The sequence below is a fragment of the Cricetulus griseus genome, chromosome 3 (assembly GCF_003668045.3).
Source record: "Cricetulus griseus strain 17A/GY chromosome 3, alternate assembly CriGri-PICRH-1.0, whole genome shotgun sequence".
NCBI classification, from domain to species: Eukaryota; Metazoa; Chordata; class Mammalia; order Rodentia; family Cricetidae; genus Cricetulus; species Cricetulus griseus.
The window spans coordinates 145,084,402-145,099,586 of NC_048596.1; the positions used below are offsets into that span (position 1 = coordinate 145,084,402).

Here is a 15,185-nt window from a genome sequence, read left to right on the forward strand (position 1 = left end):
GAAAGATTGCATTTAAATTTAAGGTGTTGTTTACTCTAAAGGTATTTTGATAATAGTTTAGATTGAGTTCAACTATATAAAGTCATACAAAATCTGTGTGATGATGCTAGAATCTATCAGCTTTGATTAACAATAAGTTTTAGCATGTAGTAAAAACTACACCTAAATACAGGTGGCTTGGTGGCACATGCCTTTAATCCTAGCACTTGGGAATCTGAGGCAGGCTGATAAGTTGGAGGTCAGAGCCTGGCCTATTGGAGCCAATTTGAAATTAATTTTGGTAACGTGAGGAATTTCGTAGGTCAATGCAGTATGTGGACAGGAAGAAGGCAGACTGAAATACTGAAATGAAGGAGCCTACCCTAGGTTTGAGAAAGTGCTTCATTGTTTATTCTGTTACTTCCTACCTCTCCACAGAACCTACTGTTTTCAAAAGTCCTGTGGTAAGTGCAGTTTACAAAGTCTCATTGACAAAATCCAATTTTCTGCTTCTAGAATCAAGGACCTCACAGCAGACAGGAGGCAGCATACATTTCTTCTTGGCCCTGGCATCCTAGTGTGCTCAAAGCAGGGCTGAAGAGACTGTGGAAATCTTCCGTGAGGACAGAAATGACTGTTGTATTTAAAACAAAACAAAACCCCCACATGTTACTTCTTAAGTTACAAATTTATTTTGTCTCAGTATAAAGACAAATTGGCACCTAAAACTAAAGACCAGTATTAAAAAAATACTTTTCAGATTTATAAACTGTAAGGGGCAATTAGTCAAGTAGTCTGGTGATGTATTTCTGAGAAGAGAGATGCTATGAGTAATGGAAGGGGGATGGAGGACAGGGAACCGGACGGGATGGGTCGGGACTGAATATCAGTAGCTAAGGTCCTTGGCATACCTGCATGGGACACCACCTCTCAACTTCACTAAGGCTGTGAGTTGGCACACTGATAGTCCTAAGAAATCTTGCTGCAATAAACTTAGTTTTAAAAATCTATCTTAATAGAGATTACAGGGAGGGGAGACAGACATAGATAGACAGAGACAGACAGACTGACTGAATGACTATATTTATTGCCCAGGCTGGCCTAGATTCCTATGCTCAAGTAATCTTTGTATTCCAGCAGTAGCTGAGGACATGCATTTAATGTTGTTTAATCTGTAACTGTTAAAACTTAACCACAGAATTTTACCTTTAACCTACCCCCTCAGTTGCTCTTAGCAACTGTCTTCACAACTTTGGTAAATGGCCTGGCAAGATGGCTCATTGGGTAAGGGCACCTATTGCAGAGAGCACTCTCAATATTTTGGGGAAAAAAAAAAAAAAAAAAAAAAAGAACTTTGGAAAATGATAAACTAAATTATCTTTAAAATCCCCTCCTATGGGCTGGAGGTATGCAAGTTCATAGGGGGATCTGGGCTTGATCCCCTAGCACAGAAAATCAAATACCAGGCTGGAGAGATGGCTCAGTGGCTAAGAGCACTAGTTGCTCTTCCAGAGGTCCTGAGTTCAATTCCCAGCACCCACATAGTGGTTCACAACCACCTTGAGTGAATCTGGTACCCACTACTGGCATCTTCTGTCTGCATGTGCAGACTGTATACATAATAAATAAAATTAAAAAAAAAAAGAAAGAAAATCAAATACCCCCCAAGCCTAAACTTGTGTAGTACTGTGTCAAAGTTGTGCTTTCTAAGACTTGGAAGTACTCAACAGACTCCTTTTTCAGACTTATACTCTCCTGTGTCCTGACTCTTAGATGTAAGTTCAACCATTCAATTGGAAATAAACAAACTGAAAAAGAAAACTGTAGTTATAAATACTAGGAACAAACTCAATCACAGTGATGGACATTCTCGATGCATAAACTTACCATACGAATCCAATACAGGTTTGAGATCTTTGTACATAGCGATGACATTGACAGTCTGACGGACAGTTAGATCTCTGTATTTGTACTGAAAAGAAAAAATTACAAAGTTTACTTAAAACCAATGTGCATCACTTTACTGCTTGATTCTTTTCTTTTATTTGTTTGTTTTTGTTTTTTTTTTTTGAGACAGGGTTTTGTGTAGCTCTGGCTGTGGTAGAACGCACAGAGATCCTCCTGCCTCTGCCTCCCAAGTGCTAGGATTAAAGTTGGTACACCACCACCACCAGGCTGGGTTTTCTTTTTTCTTTTTTTTTTTAAAGATTTTATTTATTTATTTATTATGTATACAACATTCTGCTTCCATGTATATCTGCACACCAGAAGAGGGCACCAGATCTCATAACGGATGGTTGTGAGCCATCATGTGGTTGCTGGGAATTGAACTAAGGACCTCTGGAATAACAGTCAGTGCTCTTAACCTCTGAGCCATCTCTCCAGGCTGGGTTTTCTTAAAATGGTATTTTCTTTGTTGCAGTCTTCTCGAATCTTTTACTCATCATTAACATTAAAGCCTAAGGGGACCTCAGGCTCTCATTTCTATTCTGCCACCTATGTGAACTCTTACTGGAGCTGTGCACTACTATTTTAGTGCTTTATTTTTCCCCTCCATTTTTTAAATTTAAATTAGAAAAAGATTGTTTTACTTGTCATACCCAGTTCCCTTTCCCTTCCCTCCTCCCTTGCCCCCCACTAACACTCTACCTATCCCATACCATTTCTGCTTCCCAGGGAGAGTGAGGCCTTCCATGGGGGGGGGGGAAGTCTTCGAGTCTTTCATAGCCTTTGGGATAGGGCCTAGGCCCTCCCCTGTGTATCTAGGCTCAGGGAGTATCCCTCTATGCGAAATGGGCTCCCAAAGTCCATTCCTATGCTAGGGATAAGTACTGATCTACTACAAGGCCCCAGAGATTTCCGAGGCCTTCTCACTGGCACCCACATTCATGGGGTCTGGATCAGTTCCATGCTGGTTTCCCAGTGATCAGTCTGGGGGCCATTTTAGTGCTTTTATTCAAGTTAAAAGGCCCCATCAAAAGGGCTCAGTGGTTAAGAGCACTGGCTACTCCAGAGGACCCAGGATGGATTCCCAGCATTCACATGGCAGCTCACAACATTCTGTAACTCCAGTTCCAGGGGAGCCAATGCCTTCTTCTGGCTTCTGCAGGTACCAGGCATGCATAAGGTGCATGGATATACATGCAGGCATTAAAAAAAAAAAGTTCCCATCCAAAAACATTTTTTGGGGGCTACCTTTTGTTGTCCAACCTGGCTTCAAAATAATGATGTGCCTCAAGTCCTGAGAGGCTGGGGAATTATAGGCTAACTCAAAGACTATGCTGCATTTTTCTCCTTTGTTTTGTTTTTTGGTTTTCAAGACAGGGTTTCTCTGTGGCTTTGGAGGCTGTCATGGAACTAGCTCTTGTAGACCAGGCTGGTCTCGAACTCAGAGAGATCTGCCTGCCTCTGCCTCCCAAGTGCTGGGACTAAAGGCATGTGCCACCACTGCCCGGGGTTTTGTTTCTTGTATATTTTTCTCTTTTAACAAAATCTTTCCCACACTTCATTCTCAACACTGTAGCATTCATTGTCAATATCCACTATGTTACAATAAATTACTCACTGTATTGTCTCTCACCCCACTGGTCTCTCCTCTACTCTAGAATTAGCACACAGGTTTAGGCACATCTGGCAGGAACTAACTGATGATAACACACTGACACTTACAGGTTGACAAGCTCTATCCATGGAAAGTTCTCAATTGGCTTGTCTTAAAAAGCAGAAAAGCAGCTAGTTGCTGGGGATGTGACCTAGAGGTAGAGTGCTCACCCAGCATGCCTATGGTCTGGGTTCAATTCTCTCAGTACAGCGAAAAAACAGAAGCAACCAGCTATTCCAACAGAGACTCCAAGAACAAGCAGAGTCTGACCTATTAAAAGCCCCGTGATTTGTAATTGGCTGCTCACTTCATTCTCTTGGTATACTTTAACATACATGATCCTTTGAATTAGTTTTTGAATCTAAAAGTTTTGACAGCCAAGATTTTTGTTTTCTCTCTTCTTGTTAGCAAGTTCATTGCAGAGACCGTCATGCTTCTTCACTGGGAAGAAACGTGTCTGGGAATTCCTGTGGTGTCAGCAATCACCAGTTACTGTCTAGAATCATTCTCTTTAAGCCTACTACAGTTCTAGATATTCCACCACAGAGATAGTGAGAGATGATCAAATCTGGGTATGTTTGAAGGCAAACCCTGTAGGATTTTCTGCGATGGGAAAAGGTCTCAAGGGTAGCTTCTATAATTTTTGTCTCAGCAACATCAGCCTTCATCAAAATTGCTTATTAAAGCCACCAATGCCTGCTATATGGTGTGCCATGAAGTATTTTACCAAGTTGATTTCTTCCTTTTAAAATGTGTTCTCAGGCTGGTAAGATGGCTCAGATGGTTAAGGCCTGAAAGTCTGAATCTAATCCCCCAAGACCCACGTGGTAGAAAGAAGGAATGGACTCTGGCAAATTATACGATCATCTCCATATGCTCACTGTTGCATGTGTAAGTGCAGTGGTGTGTGTGTGTGTGTGTGTGTGTGTGTGTGTGTGTGTGTGTGTCTGTGTATGCGCACACATGCATGAGAGCATACACACATACACACACACACACACACACACACACACACCCATAAATGTAATGAAAAAAAAAAAAACAAGACATATCTTCATTTGTTTTTTTTAAAGTATCAAAGCCTGACTTCTCATCCTTTTTGTTGTTTCTCTTCTTCTAGTCAATTATTATTGAGCCAAAAGACTCTATCTTCTTCATCTAATTTCACTTCTTTGGTGTTCTCACTTGTGTTTTGAAATGTTAAAACTCCCAGATTACAGATTTCCAATAAAGGTCTGGCAAGACAGATCAGTAAGTAAAGGAGCTTGCTGGCCAAGTTTTACCACCCATGTTTGATCCCTGGCACCCTAATGGCAGAGGGAGAAGTGACTTCGGTGGCTTGTCTTCTGACCTTCAAATGCTCACCTTGGCATATGTGCACCAATATACACATGCACATCTTTTTTAAAAACTTCCATTCTGAACCTCTTCTATAAACACCAGACATGTGTAGTAGTACTTTCTTTCCACAGTTTCAGTAATCCATGGCCAACTCAATTCTAAAATATTTAATAGAAAATTCTAGAAATAAATAATTCATATAAGTTAAACTGCATCTCTCTCTCTTTTTTTTTTTCTTTTCCTCTTGAGACAGGGTTTCTCTGTACAGCACTGGCTGTCCTGGAACTCTATAGAGCAGGCTGGCCTTGAACTCACAGAGATCCTCCTGCCTCTCCCAAGTGCTGGGACCGGGATCAAAGGTGTGCCTACCACTATCTAGCTAAATTGCATTTCGAAGTAGCATGGTATCTTGATAAAAGTTCCAGTCCCACTAGCCTGCCTGGGAAGTGAGTCATTTCTTTGTCCAGCATATTCACGCTATATAGACTACCCCACCTGTTAGTGACTGACAGGCCTAAGATCATCTGTCCCAGTGCTTGTATTCAAAGAACTATTTTACTCAATGGACCTGAAGTTCAAGAGTAGTAACTCCAGAAATTCCATTAGAATATATTTTATAATTGCTCTACCATGTTACATTTATTATTAACCTCCCACTGTTAACTTGTAAGTTAAATGTTCTCATGGATACATACAGAGGAAAAAAATCACAATATATTCAGGTTCAATGTATCTGCTTTTTCTTGGAAAGTATTGCTCACGGGTAGGAGAAGGAGTAAGTACTGTGTACAATATACCCAGTTACCATTTTGACAGCTGCATATCTAATGAACATTAAACTGATCAGGAATAAAACTCCTTATCATCCTCCCAATTTTATTCTTCCCTCATCCTAACTCTTGCAGCTGTACCAAACCTTGGAAATTAGCCTCGAGCATCTCTCTCTCAATCCACAGCAAATCCTCCTTGGCATTACCTTCAAAATGTATCCAAAATCTTGGGTTGAAGAGATGGCTTAGTGGCCAAGGACACTTGCTCCTCTTGCAAAGGAACCAAGTTCAATTCCCAAGACTCACACTAGGAGACTCAGAACTGCCTGTAACTCCAGCTCCAGGGGATCTAATGTCCTCTTCTGGCTTCTGTGGGCACCCATACATAGCATACATACAGACAGATGTATAAATCCTTTAACAAAGATATATATATATATATATATATATATATATATATATATATATATCTCCAGAACCTGACTTCTGCCTTCATAGCTACAACCATGGTCTAGGGCAGTAGCAGCATTGTCTCACTTCCACTCTTACACCCTAGTCTCAATATAGCACCTAGAGTAGTCTGCTACAATTTACACCAACTGGGCTGGGCTGGGCTGGGCTGGGTATTGTGGTTCATGCCTTTAGTCTCAGTGGCAGAGGCAGGTGGGTTTCTGCTTCAGGTCAGCCTGGTCCTGGGAAAGGAGGAAGCTAGAGACATGGCTTAGTGGTTAAAGGCACATATTGCTCTTAAAGAGGACCAGAGTTCAGTTTCCAGTACCCATGCTCAGGCGGTTCACAAATGCCCAGAACTATAGGTCCAGAGGGATCTAATACCTACAGCCTTTGTGTGCACCTGCATTCATGAGCACATACCCATACACTTGCTTTTGGGGGGTGGAGGGAGGGATGACAGAATCTCACCGTGTAGCTTCATCTGGCCTTGAACTCATAGAGACCTGCTATAAGAAGTGTGTGGGACACTACATCTGGCTCCATATATATAATTTTTAAAAACCTCAATTGTTTACTCTCACAATGTAGTCAAACGCTGAAGTCTTTACATTGGCCTGCAAGACTCTCCGAATCTCCTACATCACTGATCTCAATGTCAAATACCATTATTTCCTGCCTTGCTCTCAGCTAGCCAAGCTACCACTCTTTTGCTGACTTCTGCTTCAAGCCTTTGCACTTGTTTTTCCTTCTTCCTAGAATGTTCTCACCCCAGACTGCTCCAAAGCTCATTTCCTTATACTGTCAGGTTTCTGTTCAAATATGACTTCTCCCGTTACTACCCATAGAAAACTATGGCCTTAGCATGGTTGTCTATTTCTTCCCAGTTTACTTCCTCAAAAGTTATCAACTTTTCAGTATTATTTCCATAATTTTGGCAATTATTGGTGTCTATGTAATTAAGTTCAGAAGTTCAATTTCAGTCTAATTGTTCACACTGTTGCATCTCACAATTTATGGTACAATAGCACCTTTTTTTTTTTTTTTTTGAGACAGGTTCTCACTATGAAGATCAGGCTGGCCTCAACTCAGATTGGCCTGCTTTGCCTCCCAATCAATAAAGGTGTATGTATGCCACCATTTTCAGCTCAATGGCAACTTTTAATGTGAGCACATTTTTCTACCCAGTTAGTAGTGACTCATCTTCTACTGTAAACAAAATATTGTACATAAAAACAGAAGGTTGCTGGTATGAATAAAGTTATTTTCATAAAGCAAGATGGAATAACAGAAATATACTTAATTGATAAAAATCACAACCAACCAATGTTAACAAAAGGTGTTTAAGATAATATTCAAAGGAGAAAAATGAGCTGTAGTAATATTAACACCCCCCCACCCCCCCACCCCCCGCCGTGGGCCAGAATATCTTGGTAAGGGTTGAGATTCCCCAATCAGATGAAGTTAATGGGCTACATCAGGTTCCTCTAAAACAGTCGTTCTCTACCTGTGGGTCACAACCCCTTGGGGTCAAATGAACTCTTCCAAGGGTCGCCTAAGGCCACAAAAGTAGTAAAATTACTAAAGTGGCAACAAAATAATTTTCTGATTGGGGGTCACCACAACATAAGGAACTGTATTAAAGGGTCGAAGCATTAGGGAAGTTGAGAATTCACTGCTCTAAACACTTAACTGGAGCTTTGAAAAAGAAATGAAGATAAACGTTACTACACGGATCTTTACATGGGCCACTAAGGTTCACCCTAACCACCCCACGGCCTCTATTATTTGGGATAACTGGGGCGGGGCGGGGGGGGGGGGTCAAATCTCGTAGAAGATATGGTTAGACAATGAAGACACAGACGTCTGGTCTTCAAGGACTATGGGCATGAATTTAGTAGATAAAAGTACTTTTACGGTTTTCTTTTTTAAACTTCATTTTTTGTTTACTTTGAAACAGGGTCTGTTTCCATCCCAAATTAGTATGGAACTCACAATCTGTCCATCTCTGGCTACTGAGTGCTGGGATTAAAGGCCTTCGCAACCACGCCCAGTTTATTAGTGCTTCCTTGTAAACTGAAAACCTCTTAAACCTACGATCTCTATCTTTCTTACTTTGATAAAAGTATCAAAGCCAACTCGATGAACTGGAGGAGTTGGGGTTCAACCACTACACAGATTTTATTCCAATTAAATCTGGAAAATTACAAAAAGCATTCTGGGGTCGGGTGCCCCGTGTGATCATCAAACTAAGAAATACGCAAAGTACCTAAAAGCCCTTTTAAAAAGTGAAGGAAAAAAAACCACAACACCAGTCAAGCGGTGCGAATTTTAAGTTCAACTCAAACTAAACAACGGAGTTAATCACAGTTAATGCGTAAAATGGATCGGAACTGCGGAGTTCTCCAGAGTGGGGAGGGGCTGGCAGTCTAGATTTTCTGGCCGCTCTACTTCAGCGATCCAATTGCACCAACAGTTTCCGAGCTCCGGCGGGCGGGCGGGCCGGCCGGGCGGGACCCGGGAGAGGCGTGCGGGGACCGGATCTGAGCAGGACCAGGCTCAGGCCCGCAGGACAAGGCGACTGCAGGGCCGCTCGGGACGGACAGCAGCGGCCGCGCCAGGCACGACCCAGCTTTTGTTTATGGAGGCGAAGGCGGGAAGGGCCGTTCGGCTGAGCGAAAGCAGCCTCGGCCCAGCCCGCGGGGCTGCCCATTAGGGAGCGGGCTCACCTTGGACATCATCTTCTTCAGCTGACTCTCAGACACCGCCATGGCGCGCGCCTCCGTCCCCGCAGGCAGAGGGTCAGCGCCACGGGGCCGCCCCAGGCCGCCAGACAATCGCCGCCGCCCCGCCCCCGCCAAGCAGGAAGCCGGCGCGCCGTGCTTCCGCTTCCTGCGCATCACGTCCGGGGACGCTGCTCTGTGACTTGAAGTTGGGCGTGGGTTGGAATCGGATAAATTCCCGCAGTTGGCGAGCTTCTCGGCTGGCCCCTTGCCCCGCAGAAGGCCCTGGGTCCTCGAAGAAGACAGTAATTTACTTTTTTTTAAAAAAAGATTTAATTATTTATTATGTATACAACATTCTGCTTCCATGTGTATCTGCACACCAGAAGAGGGCACCAGATCTCATAACGGATGGTTGTGAGCCACCATGTAGTTGCTGGGAATTGAACTCAGGACCTTAACCGCTGAGCCATCTCTCCAGTCCAGTAATTTACTTTTAATTACTACTTTTCCCTAATAATTCTTGTGCACCCAAGGCTGCAGGCTCCCACACAGGTCTCCGAGAGCAGATTTAATTTAAATTAAAAAGAATTTTCCCCTTTGAACCATCTCTAGTGTTAGTCCCAAAGATGCAAGGAGAAAGTTCACCGTCCCAAATCATCAAGGCCAAATAATTGAATCAAGCAATTAAAACAAGGGGGTGGCGTGTGTGTGTGTGTGTGTGTGTGTGTGTGTGCGCGCGCGCGCGGCTATCAGCTTTGGACATGAGCAGGATAAGGGTTTTTATAGCTCAGGGGTAGGGGTTTTCCATACAGAGGATTTGGCGGGTAAATGGCAGAGTTACAGAAGCAGAACATAACAAATTGGTCATAACAACCTCGTGTGAAACAAAGGCATGGTTGCAAGGTAGTCTTGACAAAGTAGTCCTGGCGCAGGGGAGATGGCTGTTCTTCCAGAGGATCCACGTTCAATCCCCAGCACTCACATGACCGCTCATAACTGTAACTCCAGTTCCAGGGGATCCGACACCCTCATACAGACATACATGCACATGAAATAAAAATAAATCTTTAAAAAAGGCAGTCGTGACAAGGCGGTCACAACAACAGGTCGTCATATCTTGTGGCAGTGAAGAGCCATTGTAGTTAAGGTTACAGGTGGGGTATAGTCCAATCCTTGAGAAGCCGAGATTTAATCATAACCACCAACAAACCTAGTTTGTCTTTACTATAAAATGGCTTTCAAACCCAAGATAGAGGCAGGCTGGTTCATCACCAGCCCTATTTTCAGATCTTAATTACCTTGTAGAAAACAAAAGGTGGTATTTCAGCTCAGTTGAATTTCCATTTCCAATAAAAGCTTGTTATAAGACTCTGAAGACCCCCCCCCATGGAAGGCCTCGCCCTCCCTGGGGAGCAGAAAAGGTATGGGATAAGTAGTGGGGGGGCAAGGGAGGAGGGAAAGAAGAGGGAACTGGGATTGACACATAAAGCAATCTTGATTCTAATTTAAATTTTAAAAATGGAGAAAAAAAAAGCGGGGCGGTGGCGGCGCACACCTTTAATCCCCGCACTCGGGAGGCAGAGGCAGGCAGATCTCTGTGAGTTCGAAGCCAGCCTTGTCTCCAGAGCAAGTGCCAGAATAGGCTCCAAAGCTACACAGAGAAACCCTGTCTCGAAAAACCAAAAATAAGAGGAAAAAAAAAAAAAAAAAAAAAAAAAAAAGGAGCTGAAGAGATGGCTCAGCAGTTAAGAGCACTTGTTGCTCTTGCAGAGGGATGGGTTTAGGTTCCCCGTACAGGAACTCCAATCGCCTCAGCGGGCACCAGGCAAGCAGGTGGTACACATCCATATATACTACAACACAGGCAAAACACTCATACCCGTAAAATAATCTTTAAAAATTGTTAGTGATGGGCTGGAGAGATGGCTCAGAGGTTAAGAGCATTGACTGCTCTTCCAGAGGTCTTGAGTTCAATTCCCAGCAACCACATGGTGGCTCACGACTACCTGTAATGAGATCTGGTGCCCTCTTCTGGTGTGCAGATATACATGGACGCAGAATGTTGTATACATAACAAATAAAATCTTTAAGAAAAAAAATTGTTAGTGACATATCAACCATTAATTTTTTTTTTTTTTTTTTGAGACAGGGTTTCTCTGTGTAGCTTTGGAGCCTATCCTGGCACTCGCTCTGAAGACCAGGCTGGCTTCGAACTCAGAGATCGCCTGCCTCTGCCTTCGGAGTGCTGGGATTAAAGGCGTGCGCCACCAACACCCGGCTTATCATGACTTTTTAAAAAGATTTTATTTACTATGTATACGGTGTTCTGCCTGCAGATGTGCCTGCATGCCAGAAGAGGGCACCAGATCTCATTACAGATGGTTGTGAGCCACCATGTGGTTGCTGGGAATTGAAATCAAGACCTCTGGAAGAGCAGCTACGTGCTCTTAACCTCTGAGCCATCTCCCCAGTCCCAACCATTAATTCTTATTAATTTTATAAGCACAGTCATCTAAAGTATAAAGCCTACGGCAGACAGTAGTGAAAGATACCTGTGTGGTCTTAGTATATAGTGCAATGGCATCAATTCCCTTCTAAGCCAAATGTCATGAACAAGAGGCCTAAGTGAAAAAGAGGGGCACGTGTCAGCATAGCTCAACCCAATAGGTAACATCAGCATTGAGTAACTGTAAGCTCTAGTCAAACCTCAGTCTATCCTGGTGTACCCATTGTTTCAGGATGTTTAAAAGCATGCCTGGAAGCCGGAGAAAGTGGTTAAAAGTACTTGTTCCACAAGTATGAGGGCCAGAGTTCAGATCTCACAAGGCAGTTCTACCCACACCTGTAACATCTATAGCTTCAAGAGGGGCGAAGAGGGATCTCTGGGGCTTGCTGGTGTCCAGCCTGGTAAAGATGTGAGTCCCAGGTTCAGGAAGAGACTGTGCTTCAAGGAATAGGATGAGAGTGATAGAGGAGTACATGGAATGTCTCCTGCCCACCCCCATGTCTTTAAAAATACTTCAAGGGCAGTTTTAAGTTGTTCTTAAAGCTGTAGCTTACTTAGAAATAAATGCCTTTAATTAGAGCAACCATTTCTATGAATTTGAGGAGTGCTAAATAATGCATTGCTTTTGAAGTTTTCTTAACAGGTGTGGTGATCGATCTATAATCTATAATTGAAGTCCCTGGGAGGCTAAGGCAAGACAATCAAAAGATTGTTAAGAGCACTAGCTGCTCTTCCAGAGGTCTTGAGTCCTGCATAGGCTATATAACATCCTGTTTCAAAAGTTTTCTATCTAAAACATACATTTTTTAAATTTGAAAACAACTGATAAAGGTCATTTTCTTCACTTTGCACTTAAGCCACTTAAATGAACAATCTGGGTGCTCTGAGGATGACATGAAAAATAACCCTTTAATCTGAATGTATTTTCTTTCACTTAATCAGACATCACAAGGTCCTTTCAAAGTCAAAGTTTATTTTGTTCATTATTTTTTATATTTAAGGAAAACAGTGTAAACTGGAAAATGAAAAATATACTTTACAGTATCAAAAAACATTTTAATTCAAGCCCCAATAAGAACCATGAGGTACTGCATGATTTTGGAAAAGTGAAAGTTTCCCCCTCCTTGTCAAATGGCAAAGAAGAAAAAACAGTTTATTTAACATAGTGTTTTTTAAATGAGGAAATAAATCTTTCACTAGTTTTTCACAAAAGCCTGAATTTCAGAACATAACAAGGTAAAAAAAAAATCAGTTAGGATTTATAACTTGATATAGGATTGAAACTTAACAGATTGTAGATTTACCCAGGAAATGACACTAGTGCAGATCCTGTCCTTGTGCCTCAGATAAGAAATACTTGAACACCGTATATTTCTCACTGATTCTGAGACTGATACAATATACAGGTTAGTCAAGTCAACATCATTTAAACCATTAAAAAATTCAGAGAAAGCAGGGAGATGGTGGTGCACGCCTTTAATCCCAGCACTTGGGAGGCAGAGGCAGGCGGATCTCTGTGACTTCAAGGCCAGCCAGGTCAAAAAACAATATAGAGAAACCCAGTCTCAAAAAAAAAAAAAAAAAAAAAAAAAAATCAGAGAAAATGGAAGTTACCAGACAAAAGCCCTGTGATTGTTAAATAGTCACCAAATCAATATGAGGCAGTGGTGATGGCACCACTTGACTTACATGGAACTTACAATTGCTACTTAACTGAAGGAAGTGTGTGCTACAGAAAATGAGTTCTGTACTATGCCTTTTGAGGTTGAGGTCAAACTCTAACAAAATATTTGGAATAACAGTGAGTGTTCAAAAATATCTGTTATATTGACATTTCTTTCTATAATTAACATAGTTCTTGGCAGTTTATTGTTATAACATTCTGCAGTTGGTTTATTGTTCAAGAGAGTTATCAGATTTTAGAAACTAGGTTGTGGATGAACTGCAACACTGGAGGACTTGTCTAGTATGCATCAGATTCTAGGTTAGATTCCCACAAACAGAATAAAACAAAACAAAAATTGTTGCTAGCCATGGTAGGCACTCATGAGACAGGCAGCAAGACTGCTGAGTTTGAGACTAGTCTCAAAAGCAAATGAAGAGAGCCATGTAGTGGTGGGCACACCTTTAATCCCAGAACTTGGGAGGCAGAGGCAGGCTGATCTATGTGAGTTCGAGACCAGCCAGGTCTATAATTCTTTAATAGTGAGGTTCAAGACAGCCAGGACTATACATAAAGACCCTGTCTCAAATAAAATAAAATAAAATAAAATAAAATAAAATAAAATAAATCCTTTCAAAATATCCCAAGCCTCAACTTTAGTTAGTGCCTTGCGATAACTTGACTTTAGGCCTCTAGGCCTCCCCACAGCCCCTATTGCTACCTATACAAAGTAGAGGTTGTACAGGTAAGTAATGCTCCTTAGAACCCATGCAATCTGAGAAACCAAAGTTCAATTTCCTCCTCTGCAATGAAGATAGTCCCTACCTCAGCCAGTCAACATAAGGTGTTCTCTCTGTCACTGTGCTCTCTCTCCCACATGGAAATACTGACTGACCAATCACCAAGGTATAGTCAGACTGTTTCTTCTGGGATGACCAGGGCTTCTCTCCCTTAAGACTGACGTTTTAGGAAAGCCTCCTATTTTTGTCTCAAAATATACTGCTCGGCTGTTATTATCTATGGCCACAGGAAAACACAGCTCTCTTTTCCCACTACTACAGTTTCAAGATACATTTCAGATCTTCTAGCCCAGGAAGAGAGTATTAGAGAAATTTTCAGAAAGGAAATTACATTGAAAATTAAATCACATATTATTTTTCATTTAAAATTTAAATTTAAAATTCCATTTAACCAATTTAAAATGCATACCAAATCCTCTCCAGTGTTTAGTAACTAGTGAATTTGAAGAAGGAAAATAAAATGCTTTGTTATTACCATCAACTGGATTTTGCAAAGAAAGCAAATCAGTCCGTAAAGCCAAGAACCTTTGAATGTATACCTACCACAGATTTTGTGCCCATCCTACCTTCAGCTTACCACGCTTAAATAAATGTCCAATAGGAATCTTTTCCAGAAAGTCTCTAAAGTGCAAAATGTGCCTTAAGTTAGGACATGCAGTGTATAAATGATACACAGTACAAACAAATATTTATCCCTGCTGTAGGTTTAAACAACAGTATAGGTATGTAAAAAATTCCAAAAGAAATTATATGCTTTTCCATTCTCTAACTTCTCAAGGTTTCAAATTAAAAAGCTAGCTAAGAAGCCATCTACTATAAGGGTGGTTTGTAAGAACAAATAGTAAGTTTAGAAGTTCCCAAAACTACGTGTGTTCATGGAATTAAGTAAGCTTCCCCGTTCAGGTGACTGTAGTTGGGAATCACAGTTTCAGCTGTTGTTGGAGATTGTGGATTGAGGACCCACTGTTTTGGAGTGTCTCAGTCATTGGGTCTTCTCCTGCTGTGGTTTTGACTTCAGATACTCCACTGGTTCCCAAGATGCATGGCAAACTTAAAAACACTTCATTATCTAAACCATAATATCCCTGAAATGAAAAAGTTGGGATTATAATAAAGTTGAATTGCCACAAAATACTAAAATCATGGTGCTGGAGAAATGGTTCAGCAGTTAAGAGTGTGTACTGCTCTTCGAGAGGATCTGAGTCATTCCCAGTCCTCATGTCAGGCAGCTCACAAGTGCCTGTAACTCCAGCTTCAGGACTTATAGCCTCTATGGGCACCTGGACGCTGTATAACCCTAGCCATATACATAATTAAAAATAATAAAAACAAATTTAAAAAGATGATGA

General features: G+C 41.7%; 2 protein-coding genes across 6 annotated transcripts in view; both read right to left on the reverse strand.

The window, feature by feature from the left end:
- Tsg101 (tumor susceptibility 101) overlaps nucleotides 1-9,025 on the reverse strand; it is a 34,734-nt gene extending 25,709 nt beyond the window's left edge. Inside the window, exons 1-2 of the mRNA XM_027410472.2 lie at nucleotides 8,871-9,025; nucleotides 1,867-1,951 (exon numbers count right to left, since the gene is read on the reverse strand). Of these exons, the coding sequence (XP_027266273.1) occupies nucleotides 1,867-1,951; nucleotides 8,871-8,912 (127 nt within the window). The 5' untranslated portion in view covers nucleotides 8,913-9,025. The remainder of the gene's footprint in view (nucleotides 1-1,866; nucleotides 1,952-8,870) is intronic.
- Nucleotides 9,026-12,325: 3,300 nt separating this feature from the next.
- The window catches only part of Uevld (UEV and lactate/malate dehyrogenase domains), a 31,720-nt gene continuing 28,860 nt past the window's right edge, over nucleotides 12,326-15,185 (reverse strand). For all 5 annotated transcript variants that reach the window (XM_027410478.2, XM_027410477.2, XM_027410474.2 and 2 more), the window contains one exon: nucleotides 12,326-14,921. In XM_027410478.2, the coding sequence (XP_027266279.1) occupies nucleotides 14,757-14,921 (165 nt within the window). In that variant the 3' untranslated portion in view covers nucleotides 12,326-14,756. The remainder of the gene's footprint in view (nucleotides 14,922-15,185) is intronic.